The 17446-nt window shown below is 39.7% G+C and overlaps 1 protein-coding gene across 2 annotated transcripts in view; it reads left to right on the plus strand.

The window, feature by feature from the left end:
- PLCG2 (phospholipase C gamma 2) overlaps nt 1–17146 on the plus strand; it is a 181700-nt gene extending 164554 nt beyond the window's left edge. The window contains exons 31-32 of one of the 2 annotated variants that reach the window (XM_004377718.3): nt 15316–15506; nt 16530–17145. In XM_004377718.3, the coding sequence (XP_004377775.1) occupies nt 15316–15506; nt 16530–16572 (234 nt within the window). In that variant the 3' untranslated portion in view covers nt 16573–17145. Of the gene's footprint in view, nt 1–15315; nt 15507–16529 lie in introns of both variants that reach the window. The other variant, XM_023732536.1, reaches the window with a different exon arrangement.
- The last annotated feature ends 300 nt before the right edge of the window (nt 17147–17446 follow it).

The following is a 17446-nucleotide window of genomic DNA, read 5'->3' on the forward strand; positions in this document are numbered from 1 at the left end:
CACTTGGTGTGCCCTGAGCTGTATAGGCTGGGGGTGGAGGTGGTCTATGGAAGGGTTGGCTGATGGACTTGGGCCTTTTGAGAATTACCTAGGCCAGGCTTGAGACATCATAGAATTCCTTTCAGCTACAAATTTTCCCAGAGATGTTTGTCTTTTCCTCCCAGTATCCTTTTCTTGGAGAATGCTGTGTAATTCTGTGAGTAGGCAATGTAGTTGGGAAGCGTGAAGCTCCTTGGAAGGGCCTCATATTTTCATTTTAGTGAGAGCCTGCTTAGACGATGCTCTCCTAGATAAGCTCATTCTTCCGAGGTGCTTTCTTCTGTCTGGTGGTCCTTGGTTATCCTTTAAGAGTGGCAGAGAGCACCCACATGGCAACCTGTCCCTGCAAAGAAATTCACCAATCCCAACTTCCCATAGCAAGTGACACTTCTTTTGGGGTTCTCTCTACTACTGGAGGAGCTTTTCTTCTTGGTCCTTTTGGTTTTCCAAGGTTTTAAAGACGCTTAGTCTCTCCTCTGACTGACCAGTTTGGGTGGGCTTGGGAGAAAGGACTTGGGCTCATTAGGCTGTTGAAAGATGAGATACGATTACCCAGGACAAAGCATTAAGAACATAGCAGCAAGCTGTGGGTAGTTCAGGTCTGGAGTTTGGTGGTAGTAGATGGTTATAGGAGATCTAGATATTTATTGCGATTCAGGAGCTTCAGAATGTTAGTGATGGCCTCTCCCATAGAATCAAACTATTCAGATTGTATATGTGTCCAATACAATCTTCCATTTCCCTTCCCATCACAAAACCACAAAGCTCAGCACCGGCTGGGTGAGTTCTGTGGTCATCTCATTTATATTGGTCATTTCTAGAAATACTGTGGTTTTAGGCCCCAGAGGGCTGATCTGGGTTTGGTCACTGACCCTAAATATATGTCTTGTTTCTCATCCTATGGTTGTTCTCTGGGTAGAGAAATCACAGCCTATAATGTTGTTCTTTTGATTGTGAAAACTAAACAATGATTTGGAAATTCCTTATTTGGCAGCTTCCAGAATACAGCTGAGAACCTTCAGATGGCAAGAGAGATGGCAGGGATGGGGTGGTTTTTAACAGTTGTAGCAATAGTCCATGCAGTAAAAATTCATGAGCTTCACTCAGAGGAGAGAACCTTAGGGTTTTCTGCATAGCTGTTTCCCTTACGTTCAGTTTTCCCAAACTTGATAGTTTCCTCCCCCTAAGCATTTTAGAAGCGTCAGAATGCTTCTGAAGAGGATACAAAAATAAGGAAAGGCAGGCGGAAGAGCAGTAAAAACAGGATGCAGAGACTTGTAAGGCACAGTAACTGGGGGCCAGAGACACCTCTGAACCTTCACAAGGGCCAAGGGCATCCCTTCTTGTTGGTGTACAGTAAGTCCATGATGGCTAAATTCTGTCTTAAGGAGTTTTCCATTTTAAAAAAAATTTTAAATGTTAGTGGTTTAGACTCTCAAAATGAATGTAATGTTTATATGAAAATTATAGTTTTCACCTGAACCTTAATGTCATGGATCCACAAAAGTCACCTTTCATGATTCTTACTGTGATGGAAATGCTCTGATTTGCATGAAAACTTTTGTCAATTCCTTCCTTTCCCAGGGCAGTTGAGTCAGCCGGTCCATCCTTGTTGGGAAGGCCCAAGTCTTAGATCTCTCCTCTTTTAGAAGGAATTATGCATTTTTCAATTTTGCATTTTTCAATTTATCATTTAATAACCCTATTAAAGTCCTTAGTAAGTCCATTAAAAGGCTTAAGCCAGACTATATTATTTTGTGTCAATGGTTAAATACAAAAACACAGCTCAGATTCTGTGGAAAGTGTTGTTTTATAATTTGAGGTGGGGAAGGAGGGTTGACAGAGTTAGTATTTTGGCCTGTTTGATGCATTTCCTAGGCATATGCATTCTTTATATAGGTGTAATAGTCATAATACAAAATTATATGTATCCATGCATAATTTTTTCTTTAAAGCAGGTTTTTTGTGTTTTAGCTCTGGCACTATTGACATTTTGGAATAGATAATTCTGTGTTGTGAATAGATAATTCTGTGTTGTGGGGAGGGCTGTCCTGGGCCTTGTAGGATCTTTAGCAGCATCCCTGGCTTTGATCCACTGGATGCCAGCAGTACTGCCCTTGTCATGACAATCAAAACTGTCTCCAGACATTGTCAGATGTCTTCTGGGTGGCAAAACTGTCCTTGGTTGAGTACCATTTCCTTAAAGTGCAGTTATAAGCACTATTCATACTGTTGCCTAATCTTCATTAGCATTTAAATGACTGTAGACTCTTCCACCAAATGGATGGAGCATAGATTAATTGTTCCCCTAAAGTTGGGCATTTAGATGGAATCCACTTACAAATAAGGCTGTCCTGAATATCTTCATGTGTTTACCCTTTTACTCCTCTAAGTCAGAATCATCTCCTTAAGATCGATTCCCAGAAATGGAATTAGTGGGACCCATTAATTTAGCAGGATGGTAAAATGGTAACACTGGGGCTTCACCAAAAGCTTTGAATAGTACTCTAGGAGACTTTTGCTCAGTCAGGTCAGTCTCACCTCTCCCCAGTCACCAATGGGCCTGGGATGCCTGGGGACAGGGCAGCACATCTTCTCTGGGTACATAAAGCCCATGTGCAGACATTTCACAGGAGAATAAAGTGAGAAAACTGGTTTCAGATGGTGGTAAAACTTCATTCGTCTAGACGCTGCTCTGCAAAGCTGTCGTAAACAACCCGGAAACATTATAAATAATTTACATGATTAGGTATCACTGGTGGCAGAGGAAATTAGTGCATTTAAAAGAAAATTGTGTTTATCCAAATTTGACTTTCTTGATGAGCGAAGCTTAATGCTTTGGCGATGCCACCTCAGAGTGTGTGTGTGTTGGAGTGGGGGGGGTGGTGGGTACACACTGAGTGTGGTTCCAAAGGGAACGTCCACTTTCACAGATCTGAAGTGTTTTAGTGGAGAATCTGTGTGTGTGTGATTCTATTTCAGCTGCTGCTTCCTTAGATTTTATTTAATGCCACATCTGTCACCTGGTTCTAAGTCACTCACAGCTGCTGCTTGGTGTATCCACCTGCCACTGAGGATGGGGGACTCCCAGGAGCCAAGCTGGCTTATGTTTGGAAGACCTGGCCTTCCTTCATCTGTGGCAGGGTCAGACCTTGTTTTATTTATCACTGTATCCTCTGGGGTGCTATGAAGAGGCTTGGTAAACAGCCTTAGTACAGACTTGCCTGAGCAAATGATTGATCCAGTTGAGAGCTAAGATGGAGCTGACTCATGAGCCATTTGCTGAGATCACTTTTAAAGCCCCAGCAGACTGTCAATAAGTGCTTTACGCCCCTTCTGAAGCCATTTACATGTCACAGTTACTTTAACAATTCTCAGTCCTTTACTTGGTTAGCTGTAGATACGGTTTATAAAGAGTATTTGTTAACATTTTATTACCTACTCCTAATCACTTGAGAAGTAGGGGGGAAAAAAAAAAAAGAGAAATCCCTGGAAACAACCTATACAAGATCATTATTAGTATTTTGTTGTATTTCCTTTGCCTTATAATTGTTTTGCATTGTAGTTGGATTCATATAATACATATGAATGTATGTCCTTTTTCTATTTCACACATTAAGCATTTTTCCATGGTGTTAAATGGCTGTCAAAGCAAACTGAATTCCTGTTCCATTAGATGGAGGTTTCCTAATTCGCTTAGCCATTCTCCCACTGATGAACAGTTAAGCTGTTTGCAGCTTTTTACTTTATAAATATTATAAATAATGTCTTCATGTAAGTAACATTTTTTTTATTAACATTTTTTAAAATTAAAATTATATCCCGAGGCTAGATATTTAGTAATGGAATAATAGATCAAAGGGGGAAAAAAGACCATTTTTTGGATGCATGCCAAATTGTTCTCTGAAAAGTAAGTAGTTTGTTTTAAATTGATGTATTATACTCAACCTTGCTATTAATAGAAAGGGGCCTCCACTAAAAGATCTCAACAGGTGAAGTTTAGAAGAATTTTGTGGATGAAAGATGGGTACAGGGGATTGGGGGAAGTATGGCAACTTGAATATTCATCCTCCTCATCATCTGGTGGACAAGCTGGCACACATGGGGGGTGTGTTTCAGAAAATACTGATCCTCAAGTAGACTGAGCTTCACTCCGTGCTAGGTGGAGCTAAGGCATAAGGGGGCCTAGTGGGAAGAGCAGGATGCTGTGGTTCCTTTGGAGAAGGGCTGCAGCACACATTCTAGAGTCCTGGAGGACCAGGATCGGGGGGCCACACTCTGGAGCTGAGCTGGTCCTGGTTTATGAGGTTGAGGAAGATTTCCTTACAATGGAGAGACCTAGAGGCATAGAGAAAGGACCCCCCTTGTACCTCAACAGCTTCTTACAGGTTTTCCTATTTGTTCAATGCTGGCCCCAAAGAGCAGAAACTGCTGTGCCTACCACCCAAGACTCAACAATGTGATGTGACCACTGAGTGGACAAAACTGTGAGCATACAGATTAAAAAACTGACACAGAGCATCAAGAGGAAGAAAGACCCAGATGAACACCTGGTACAGGGAGTTAAAGTAGAACCATTAGAAGCATCAGATGAGACCCCTAACACCTAAGTCATAAGGATCTTCCAAGGATATCCAAGTAAAGAACTGAAAAAGACATGTTGGAATTGAAGAAACACTGACTTCTGGAATTTAAAAATTCAGTACATAAACAGAAGATGGTCTCTGAGATCTGAATTAGTATGACCCGAAAGATAACCTGGAAGAAACATCTCACGATGAGATGGAAACCAAAAACGTAGACTCGGAGGTCAGATGCAGATTACCTAGTAACATGCACACATGCCCAGAAGCACAAAAGGGAGCACAGGTGAGAAGCTATTAAAGAACCAGTTAATTGAGAAAATACTGTTTGCAGCTTGAGAGGGCTTATTGGGTCCTAGGTAGATGAATGGAAAACACAACTACACCCTAGTCATTAAAAACAAACATACAAACAAAAAACCGTTGCCGTTGAGTTGATTCAGACACCCGGCGACCCTATAGGACAGACTAGAACTGCCCCATAGGGTTTCCAAGGAGTGGCTGGTGAATTTGAACTGCCGCCTTGTGGTTGTCAGCCGAATGACAGCTTTGTAAATTTTTTAATTCCAAGAATAAATAAAAAACAAACTTCCCCAACACATGAAGTTTATCTACAAAAAATCCAAATAAGTCTAACACTGGACTTGTCATCTTCAGCTCTGGAAATCAGAAGACATTCTAGAGACTATAAGACAGAAGGCCTGCAGCCCAAGGGAGAATTCAGTGTCCAGCCAACCACATGTCAGGGCAGTGGAGACGCATTTGTGGATATGCAAGATTTATAGAGATAGCATGGATCCCAGCTGAGTGAAACCTCAAGAAAGCACCTGAACCAAGGAAACTGTAATCAGAAGAGAAACTTCTAGATAGGGAGGTGAAGAGGTGGAAGCTGGTGAATAATTAGGTTTGTATTACAGTTACATCTTATGGGATGAGGACAGTGTGATTAAAACTTTGTGATGTAAGTGTTAAATAAGTTTTCTTGAAACAAGAAATATACTGTAATGAAAAATTTCATAACAGTTTGAAGCTAAAAATAATCAAATGTCAGCAAAACCCAGGAGGTGAAAGATAGTTAACTGTATCCTGAAGTTTTAACTTTGATGGTTAGAGGATTGGTTGGCAAATAATCCTTAAAGGGAAGGTTAATTCTGATATTTTTATGTAAAAAGAAAATGTAATTTAATTTATGATTGTTAAAAAAAAAAAACAATGGAGCAGAAATGAGGGGAAAAAGGGATAAGCAGAAACTTTACCAAGAGAATAAAAAATGGAAAAGGATAAAAGTGAAAATTAAAGTAAAATGTATAGTTTAAAGTAAAGTGTATAGTAATCAAATGGAATGGACATAACAACATTTGATTTAGCGAATTAGCTGAATTCTCTTACGAGAAAATAAGGAAATGCATCCAACTAGTCAGTGTTTACCAGAAATAAACCTAAAAGCAGACTATAAAGAAGGGTTAAAAAATAATGGGAATGGAAGAATTATCGGGAAGAAAAAGTTAATATCAACATTTGAGTCAAAAGTACTAAAGGGCACAATAGGAGGAATGGTACGTTCTGATTTACAAATGAGATATGAGTCATAGTTGTTTAATTAGTAAACAGCATTAGAAAAAAAACAACCTATTGCTGTCGAGTCGATTCTGACTCATAGAGACCCTATAGGACAGAGTAGAACTGCCCCATAGGGTTTCCAAGGGGCAACTGGTGGATTCAAACTGCTGACCTTTTGGTTAGTAGCAAGTTCTTAACCATTGTGCCACCAGGGCTCCCAGAAGCAGCGTAGTACCTAAATACATAAAACAAATGCTTCTATAAGTACAAAGACAACTTGATTTAAAAAAAACTTTCAGACTTTGGAAGGTCTAGTATAAGACTTTGGAAGGTCTGGTATACAAAAAAATCAGCAAGGATGGGAGACCAAAGCAATATACAGCTTTGTGTCCTACAAATGGATAATATACACTGTTTTCTTCTGTCTGTTCCTCAGAACCTTTATAAACTTGACTGTATACATGGTCACAAAGAAAACCTTAATAGATTTTAAAAAATAATTTCATAAGTCATTATTTGGCTATAACCTGATAAGATTTGATACAGATAATAAAAAGATGGCAAAATGATCACTACTTGAAAACGAGTTTCCAAAATAAGAAATCAAAGCAAGTAAATTATCTAGAAAGTAATAAAACATTTGGTCCATACCTATAGTTAGAAAAAAAATGTTTGCCTTAAATCATTATAGAACAAAGACTTAAAAAATACATGCACTAAGTATTCATTTTAAGAAATTATAAAAAGACAGTAAACCAATAGAAAACAATAACAAAATAGAGATTAAAGCTAATAGAGATTAAAGCTAATAGAGATTAAAGCTAATTGAAAGCTAATTGAATTGAACCACAAAACAAAAATAGAAAAAATAAAACAAATATTGGTTCACTGAAAAGACCAATTAAATTAGTAAAACTTTGCATACTTCATAAAGGAACAAAGTGAAAACAAAAACATACGAACTTTATGCCAATAACTTTGAAAAACTAGAGCAAATAAGTGATTGCCTTGAAGAATGTAAATGAGCTAAAATTGTTCCAAGAAGCAGTAGAAAACTTGAGGCAAAATCCTACAGAAGAAATGTGAAGGATGATAAAACGTCTATCAGATAAAATAGGTATCAGAGATGTTTTATAGCTGAATTCTATCCAGGTTTAAAGAACATAATTCCAATTTTAATCCATTCAAATCAATAGAAAAATAAAATGCTTTAATTAATGTCTTGAAACTATGTAACCTTCATATCAATACCAGAGAAAGACAGTACTCATGTACTCAAGCCCCCTTCACCCCCCCCAAAAAAAAACCAACAAAAACAAACTCACATATTCATATATCACATTCAAGTCAATAGAAAAGCAGGAATACTCCAATTAATGTCTTGAAGCTATATAACCTTCCTATCAATACTGGAGAAAGATAGTACTCATGCTGTCTCCTCCATCAAAACAAAACAACCCAAACTCCACACATTCTTAGATCAATCTCACTTATGAATATAAATGTTAAAATTATTAATAAAATCAAATCATTTCCAGCTATTTACTGGAAGAACAATATATTACAACTAAGTAGAGTTTATTCCAGGTATGCAAGGATGGTTTAACACTGGCACACCTAGCAATAAATTACGTGAGAAAAAGCATAAACAAAGCATAAACCAGTATAAATTGTGAATCTCTATTCACAAATTAGGAGCCATAGTGGCTCAGTTGTGAAGCACTTGGCTACTAACCAAAAGATCAGCAGTTTGAACCCAACAGCAGCTCCACGGGAGAAAGATGTGGCAATCTGCTTCCATAAAGATTACAGCCTTGGAAATCCTATGGGGCAGTTCTGCTGTGTTCTTCAGGGTCACTATGAGTAGGAATCAACTTGACAACAGGTATTCACAAATTATGATTATATACTTAAACAATAAAGACTCCAATTTTAAGAAGACTGATTATTTTTCTTGTATTTATTAAATCTAATCAATTTTCTTTATAAATAGCAACTGGAAATGTGGGATGGTGTAGGACCAGATAGGAAATCCCATTCATGATTTGACAAAAAAAAGCACATTTAAGAATAATTTAAATAAGAAAGGTATAGGGTTTATATAGGAAAGAGTATGAAATCTAACAAAGATATAAAGCAACACCTTGACAAACAGAAATAATTATCAACCTGTCTTAGTTATCTAGTGCTGCTATAGCAGAAATACCGCAAGTGGATGGCTTTAACAAACAAATTTATTCTCTCACAGTTTAGGAGGCTAGAAGTCCAAATTCAGGGTGCCAGCTGCAGGGGAAGGCCTTCTTTCTTTGTCAGCTCAGGGAGAAGTTCCTTGTCATCAGTCTTCCCCTGGATCTAGGAGTTTCTCAGCAAGCACAGGGATGCCAGGTCCAAAGGACGCGCTCTGCTCCCACCTCTGCTTTCTTGGTGGTATGAAGTCCCTGTCCTCTCTGTGCAATTCTCTCTCTTATATCTCAAAAGAGGTTGACTCAATATACAACCTAATTCTGTAGATTGAGTCCTGCCCTCATTAATGTAACTGCCTCTAATCCTGCCTTATCAACATCACAGGTAGCATGTACAACACATAGGAAATCACATCAGATCACAAAATGGTGGACAACCACACAGTGTTGGAAATCATGGCCTAGCCCAGTTGACACACATTTTTGGGGGACACAATTCAATCCATAACACAACCTTCCAAAGTTAATGTTTGATTGGAATCAGCGGTATCAATATAATATTTTGTTGTACTGGCTTCATAAAAATTACCTGGAAGTCTTCCTTTTTAGGGCTATGGAACATGTGAAAATAGAACTGGAGTTCTCTGCAACCTACATCTGATAGATGTTAGACATCATCTTGAAGCTTTCTGGGCCTAGTTGTAAGAACGTTCTTGTTTTCTTCTAGGATAAAATTACTGGTCTCTTGATTTTTTTTTCCCATCTCTTCTGGGATAATTTTCTATAATAGGAAATACAGGGTTTGTGTGTGTGTGTATGTATATGATGATAATACACTTATTATAATACAACACACATATATAGTGTTTGTCATCATCTGTTTATTAATTTCACAGGTCCTTTTATTGTCTTCTTACCTGTCATTGTATACCTAAGTCCAGTGTCTTATTTGGCTATTTGTGCTCTCACACTTTTCTTGATTAGGGTAGATAATGGATTATCTACTTCATTGTCTGTCTGTGTGTGATTGTTTTTCCCACAAAACGCAACTCTTGCATTTATTTTATATTTTTATTTTGTTGGTTGTTTTCTAATTCATCCATTTCTATGTTTACCTTTACTGATTCAATCTGCTTTCCTTAGACTTCCTCTGTTCTTTTTATATAGTTCCTTGCATTTGGAGGCTTAATTTGTTATTTAATTTCAGTTTGCTAATGCAACACGAACTAAAGGCCATGCATAAACAGATGATCCAGGGCTATGGCAGGCTTGACCCTTCTGAAGCACCCATCAGAAAAGAAAAAAAGACTTGGCAAGTGCCCAAGGCCCAGGCCAGTGGTCATCTGCTTGCAGAGGGGATGGGAACAAAGCAGACAAGCCCTGTAGCCAGAGCAGGGATAGCAGACATAGGACTCCTAAGACACCAGAACCTGGAGCCAATAATGCAACACTTTGCTGGGTCTTTCCTTGGGATTTCCCCATTTAGAACATTCAGAACACTAGATACTGAGGTATAGATTCTGGGAGGGAAAAAACTTTCTGTTCAAGATGAGCTTGCAAATTAAATATTTAAATGAGGAAAATAATACTAAGATAGTTAACAAATGTAAAAGCAACAGAATTCACTCCAGTGACTCCAATATTTATTTTGAAATAAATATTTCTAAGGTTTTCAAAAAGAAGACCCAAAGAATAAACTGCACTTAATAAAGAACAGACCTTTTTGCCATTAATCAAGAACATGTAGGAATCAAAGAACCAATTAGAAATCCTGAAGACACAATATGAAAATTCTTTAAAAAAAAAGGTTTTTTTTTGTTTTTTTAACAGTTAAAATTAAGTAAGTGGGAAATTCTAGAATGGATATAGTTGAAGAAGGAATTAGTAAATTGGAAGACTGTGCTGGGGAATTTGTCTTAAAAGTAATATGACAAAGCATTGCCCTGTCCTACACCATCTTCATGATTGTTGATATGTTTGGTCTGACAAAGATATGAAAAGTGAAGATTTAAAAAAAAAAAAAGAATGAGAAGTTGCAACATAAAATACTTGAAACCCTTGGTGGCTAAGAACTTTCCAGCCCTGACAAGACATGAGTCCTCAGACTATAAACACAGAAGTACAAATAAGTATAAATCCATGTCTAGACACATGATATTGAATTGGCAGAATGGCAGGATAAAGAAAAATTATAAAAGATCACCTACAAAGGACTGACAAACTAAAGACTAAGGGATAATATTATTTTTAAAATGTTTAAGACAAGATAAGTTTAGAAATTCTGTACCTCAATAAACTGTCATTCAAGAGTGAGGTCAAAATGAAGGTATTTTCAGACATACAAAGACAAGTCATTTAGCACTCAGACCTTTGCTAAAAGAACTACCAAAGTGTTTAGTTAAGCGAGAAGGAGTGTAATGTTTACTTTGGTGAGTAGCATCTAGGGTCTTAAAAGCTTGTGAGCAGCCATCTAAGATACATCTATTGATCCCATCCTGTCCAGAGCAACAGAGAATGAGGAAAACCAAAGAAACCAAGGAAAATATTAGTCTCAAGGACTGATAGACCTCATGAACCACAGCCTCCACCAGTCTGAGCCTAGAAGAATTAGGTGGTACCCAGCTACCACCACTAACTGCTCTGACAGGGATCACAATAGAGGATCCCAGACACAGCAGGAGGAAAATGTAGAACAAAATTCAAATACACACACACACAAAAACACCAGATTACTCATCTGACAGAGACTGGAGGAACTCCCAAGACCCTGACCCTGGACACCCTGCTAACTCATAACTGAAGCCACTCCCAAAGTCCCCTTTCTTCCAAAAATTAGAGAAGCCTATAAAACAAACAATAAACACATGTGAAGAACGTGCTTCTTAGTTCAACCAAGTATACAAGACCAAATGGGCAACACCTGCCCAAAAGCAAAGACAAGAAGGCAGGAAGGGACAGGAAAACTGGACAAATGGATACAGGGAACCCGGGATGGAAAGGGAAAGAGGGAGAGTGCTGACACAACACAGGGATTGCAACCAATGTCACAAAACAATCTGTGTATAAATTTTTAAATGAGAAACTAATTTGCACTGTAAACTTTCACCTAAAGCACAATAAAATGTTTTTAAAAAGTGTAATGTAGAAAGCAATGGTGAGCAAAGAAATTAGTAAGATATATTAGAAAACAGAAACAACTATAGATTTGGAGAAGAAAAACAATTTCTTTGTGAAAACAGACTCAAAGCTAGGAAATGATTACCACAAAATTCTAAGGGGTACGGGGGAGTCCTGACTGGGAGGGCTGCATAGAGAGAGGTGTTTAGGCAGTTGAAAAACAATTGTATGTCTTGACTTGGGTGGTGGCTCCATAGCTGTTTGTTTGATACTTATTCATTGAATTGAACATGTTTTATGTACCTTTCTGAATGTATATCTCATGTATCTATGGAGTATTAAAGACTAAATTATAAAAAGCCTATAAATGCATTGGAGTTTGGAAGAGGAGAAAAAGGGCTCCAATTATGGAAGCATTCATGGAAAAGGTATATTTCGAACTTGAACCTGAACACCAAATAATCATTACATAAATGAAAGCTGTTTTCTTCTAAGCCAGAAGATGAAAAGAGAGCATTTGTGGTGTGGTTTAAGACTTGAGTGAAGTTTTGTTTTGTTTTGCTTTATTCTTAATAGAAAGGAAAGCTATTCTCACTGAGGGAGGGCTTAAGTTAAGTGAAGTCACTATTGACCCTCCCAGTGCCTCACTTGACACATTTTCACTTAGTCACCCAGGCTGTCCATTTTACCTCCCCTTTTTGTGCAAAGACAATCATCTTTTTCCTCCTGTGAGCCTTTGCAAATGGCTGGAATAATCTTTATCAGCGGCACCACCCCCCAAGTCATAGTTCCTGGGGGGTATCCATGACATTTTGTTAGGACCTTGACATAAGAAAAATGATTTGCAGAGCAAGATATGATTTAATTTTTGTAAAATTAAATGATAAAAGAAGCCCATTTGTGTATGTCAGTGTGTGTTGTTGTAGCACCGAAGTCTTTCCCTTGGATTATTCCAACTGACTGACTTCCTGATCCTTTGCACCTCAGCCAGAGTGATCTTTTAAAAACATAAGTGAGGTAAAAAAAATTTACCGCCCACACTGAAGACCACACTCCTTACCCTGAATGGTTCTTTCCTTGGCATAATAAAGGAAGGACTGTTTGGCTCCCACAACTGAGAATGTTAGGGGTAGGACTTGTTTCAGTTAGGGCTGGATCCAGGTGCTCCCCTAATGGCTCTGTTTTCCTCTGTTTGGGCTCCATTCCCTGGCTGACTCTCTACATGATAGCAAAGGAACCATTACAACTCCAAACATTTGTCACTCCTTCAGCTGATCCCCAAGACAAGAAACCATCTTTTTACTGAGAGCTCCAGCAAAGCCCTGTGGATGCTTTCAGTTGGCCTGGCTGGGGTCACATGCCCCGTGGTGGTGGAGTATAAGATGCTATCACTAGCCAGCACTGAGACATGTACTCATCCTGAAAGTGTAAGCTATGCTGCCTTGACTTTCTTCTTTTTTTTGGTAACAACTCTATTGAGATATGTTTCACATACCATATAATACTCATTTAAGTATACAATTCATTTGTTTTTAGTATATTCACAGAGTTGTACAACCATCACCACAGTCCATTTTAGAACATTCTCATCAGAAAGAAACCCCATACTCATTAGCTTACTTTGGACATGTTATCAGGAAAGACCAATCTCTAGCAAAGTGCATCAAGTGCATCATGTTTGGTAAAGTAGAGAGTCAGCAAAAATGAGGGAAGCCCTCAATAAGATGAATTGACACAATAATGGACTCGAACATACCAACAATCATGAAGATGGTGCAGGACTGGGCAACATTTCATTCGGTTATACATAAGGTCTCCATGAGTCAGAGCCAGCTCTACAACGATACCACCACCACCCATTACCAGTTACTCCTCGTCCCTATCCCAACCACCACCACTGGGCCCTAGGCAACCACTAATCTACTTCCTTTCTGTATGTTGTTGTTGTTAGGTGCCGTTAAGTCGGTTCCAACTCATAGCAACCCTATGTCAAGAGAATGAAACAGTGCCTGGTCCTGCACCATCCTCACAAGCGTCGTTATGCTTGAGCCCATTGTTGCAGCCACTGTGTCAGTCCATCTCCTTGAGGGTCTTCCTCTTTTTCACTGACCCTGTATTCTACCTAGCATGATGTCCTTCTCCAGGGACTGGTCCCTCCTGATAATGTGACCAAAGTACGTGAGACAAAGTCTCACCATCCTTGCTTCTAATGAGCATTCTAGCTGTACTTCTTCCAAGACAGATTTGTTTGTTCTTCTGGTAGTCCATGGTATATTCAATATTCTTTGCCAACACCGTAATTCCAAGGCATCAGTTCTTCTTCAGTCTTCTTATTCATTGTCCAGCTTTCATATGCCTATGAGGCGATTGAAAACACCATGGCTTGGGTCAGGTGCACCTCAGTCTTTAAAGTGACATCTTTGCTTTTGAACACTTTAAAGGGATCTTTTGCAGCAGATTTGCCCAATGCAATCCGTCTTTTGATTTCTTGACTGCTGCTTCCATGGGCATTGATTGTAGATCCAAGTAAACTGAAATCCTTGACAACTTCAATCTTTTCTCCCTTTATCATGATGTTGCTTATTGGTCCAATTATGAGGATTTTTGTTTTATGTTGAGGTATAATTCGTGCTGAAGGCTGTGGTCTTTGATCTTCATCAGTAAGTGCTTCAAGTCCTCTTCACTTTCAGCAAGCAAGGTTGTGATGTTTGCATATTGTAGGTTGTTAATGAGCCTTCCTCCAATCCTGATGCCATGTTCTTCATATAGTCCAGCTTCTCACATTAGTTGCGCAGCATACAGATTGAATAAATACGGTGAAAGGATACAACCCTGACACACATCTTTCCTGACTTTAAACCACACAGTATCCCCTTGTTCTGTTCAAGTGACTGTCTCTTGGTCTATGTGCAGGTTCCTCATGAGCACAATTAAGTGTTCTGGAATTCCCATTCTTTGCAATGTTATCAATAATTTGTTATGATCCACACAGTCGGATGCCTTTGCATAGTCAGTAAAACACAGGTAAACATCTTTCTGGTATTCTCTGCTTTCAGCAGTGACCCATCTGACATCAGCTATGATATACCTTGTTCCACCTCCTCTTCTGAATCCAGCTTGAATTTCTGGTAGTTCCTTGTCAATGTACTGCTACAACCGCTTTTGAATGATCTGCAAAATTTTACTTGTGTGTGGTATTAATGATATTGTTCTATAATTTCTGCATTCTCTTGCATCGTCTTTCTTTGCAATGGGTACAAATATGGATCTTTTTCTATATAGAGTTGCCTATTTTGGACTTTTCCTATAAATGGGATCAAACAATATATGATCCTTCATCTCTGTCTTCTTTCACTTAGTATAATGATTTCAAGGTTCATCCATGTTGTAGCCTGTTACCTTGGCTTTTAAGGCTCTAGAAGACACTAAATGCCCTGGCTCCCATCCACCTTTGTCTTCATATCGTGCTGCTGTCTTCCTCACCTGCTGTGTTTCACTGTAAGCGTGTAGCTGCTTAGAGCCTTTAGATCAGAGGCAGAAGGTGAATGCAGACCAATGAAAATACTGAACTGATTAAGAAGTTGGATCTGGGTAATGCATTTGTTATTTCCATGTTTCACAATAAAGTTAACATTATGAAGAACAGTGCTTCCAACAGACTAAATAACTGTGAGTTTATCTTTGGTTAAAAAAGGCCCTGGGTTTTCCAGGATAATCCCAGTTGTGAAACGCCTGGCCCACGCTCCCTTCAGGCACACTTGTGAGATGTTATGGCCCACGTTTTTGGTTTGGAAGATACAATCACTACCGTTGTTCTCTCCCCAACCCTCCAGGAAAGCGAAGAGGAACTTTACTCTTCCTGTCGCCAGCTTCGGAGGCGGCAAGAAGAGCTGAACAACCAGCTTTTTTTGTACGACACACACCAGAACTTGCGCAACACCAACCGGGACCGGGACGCCCTGGTTAGGGAGTTCAATGTCAACGAGAACCAGCTCCAGCTGTACCAGGAGAAGTGCAACCGGAGGTGGGTCTGCTCCTCCCCCCACCTACAAATCCTTGGGGTCTCACAATGACATTGGGCACCCCGGGCCAGGCTTCTGCAAAGCTTCTGAGTTGATTTCTATGGAAATTCTTTTCTGTAAATTAACTTACAGTAATAATGTGAGCATCTGCAACTTCTCTAAGTAGAACTGTCATCACTAGCAGGGCACATCGATATAATCGTGAAAATAAACGATGACTATTACCTATTAGGAGCCCTGGTGGCACAGTGGTTAAGAGCTTGGCTGCTGACCAAAAGGTCAGCAGTTCAAATCCACCAGCTGCCCCTTGGAAATTCTGTGGGGCAGTTCTACTCTGTCCTGTAGGGTCACTATGAGTCAGAATTGACTTGATGGCAATGGGTTTGGTTATTACTTATCAATGCGCCCCTACTGAGTTTCCGAGAATGTGTAAGGCCATTGGTTCTAAATCAGCAGATTCACCCCACAAGAGATGCTTCTGGTTGTGCCACAGGTACGTGCTGGTTGACAGCTTCAACCACCTAGTGTCCTACAATGTTCTGGACAGTCCCATGCAGCAAAGAATTATCCCAGCAGAAATGCCAGTGGCATTCTCTGATGAGAAGCACTGTGCTGAGTTCCTTACTGATATTATTCTTACTGAATCTTTACTTGTGGAGACTGGGTGGTGCAAACAGTTAAGCACTCGGCTGCTAACTGAAAGGTTGGCGGTTCGAACCCACCCAGAGGTGCCTCAGAAGACAGACCTGTTGATCTGCTTCTGAAAGGTCACAGCCATGAAAACCCTATGGAGTTCTAATCTTTACTTCAGCCTACTGGGTAGACATTACCCTATTTTACCAATGAGGGAATTGAGACTCAGAGAAATTAAATATCTTGCCAGGAGCCCACCACCCTGACTCTCAGCACTGTGCCTTGCAGCCAGGAATGCCCCTCAAATGTGTGGATAAAGAAGCATTACAGAGCTCAGCACATCGCCTGTTTCTTATGCATAGTTGGTGATAGTGCAATGTGTTTTGTTACAGGTTGAGAGAGAAGAGAGTCAGCAATAGCAAGTTTTACTCATAGAAGCCGGGGTACATGTGTGTGTTTGCATGTAAGAAAATGTACTCTACTCAGACCATCCTCTCCAAGCCTGCCATCAAGGTGACATTTCCAAAGAAGACCCAACTGGCATGCGTTGGGATGATTTTCCTGCTAACTTTTTCATCTTGGACAACTTTCTTAACTTATGTTCTCCATAGGGGCCCTATAGAGGGTCCCTAAAATGTGTTGCTCATTTTGGGCCTCTTGTGTTCCAAACCTCATTGAATAAAAGCAATGAAAATCTCAGTAAGTTAAATCTTCTGTGCCTGACCTATATACTGAGCAAGATTCTGCCTCTAACGACCCAGGTAATTAACTGACTTCCGCAGAAGAGGATCCTGAAATGGAAGGAACTAATTTATTAGATTCTGGAAAGGATTTTTACTAAAAGGCAAACGATTCCACAATTAAGGCCATCGGATTCCACAAGGGCCCAAAGAGGAGCCCTGCCCCAGGTCAGCAGGCTCAGCTCAATGCACTTAACTACCACCAGCAGGCTGGCTGGCTAGACTGACCTCCTGCGTGGACCTGCCACAGTACATGAGAGGCAGTTAGCTGACAGACTCTCTGGTCATTAAGATAATTTCTGAATATCCTCTGCCTAGCTTAATTGATGGTAGACAACTGCTTCCTGACTGGGGTTGTTGGGGAAGGGGGTGGAAATCTTGGGGCCTCTTTGTTTACAAATGCCTGTCAGAGAGACCAGGTGTTTCTGAAGGCTCAGCCAGCTCATTCCTGGCTCTGCCTCACTCATCACCCTGGGGCTCCAGGCACGTGAGACCCCTGGGAACGCTTCCAGTCTGCTGCCTTCCACAAAGAGGTAGTTCACTGGTTTAAAGAGGTAGATGAAAACTGG

The sequence above is a fragment of the Trichechus manatus genome, unplaced genomic scaffold (genome assembly GCF_000243295.1).
Source record: "Trichechus manatus latirostris isolate Lorelei unplaced genomic scaffold, TriManLat1.0 scaffold00053, whole genome shotgun sequence".
NCBI lineage: Eukaryota > Metazoa > Chordata > Mammalia > Sirenia > Trichechidae > Trichechus > Trichechus manatus.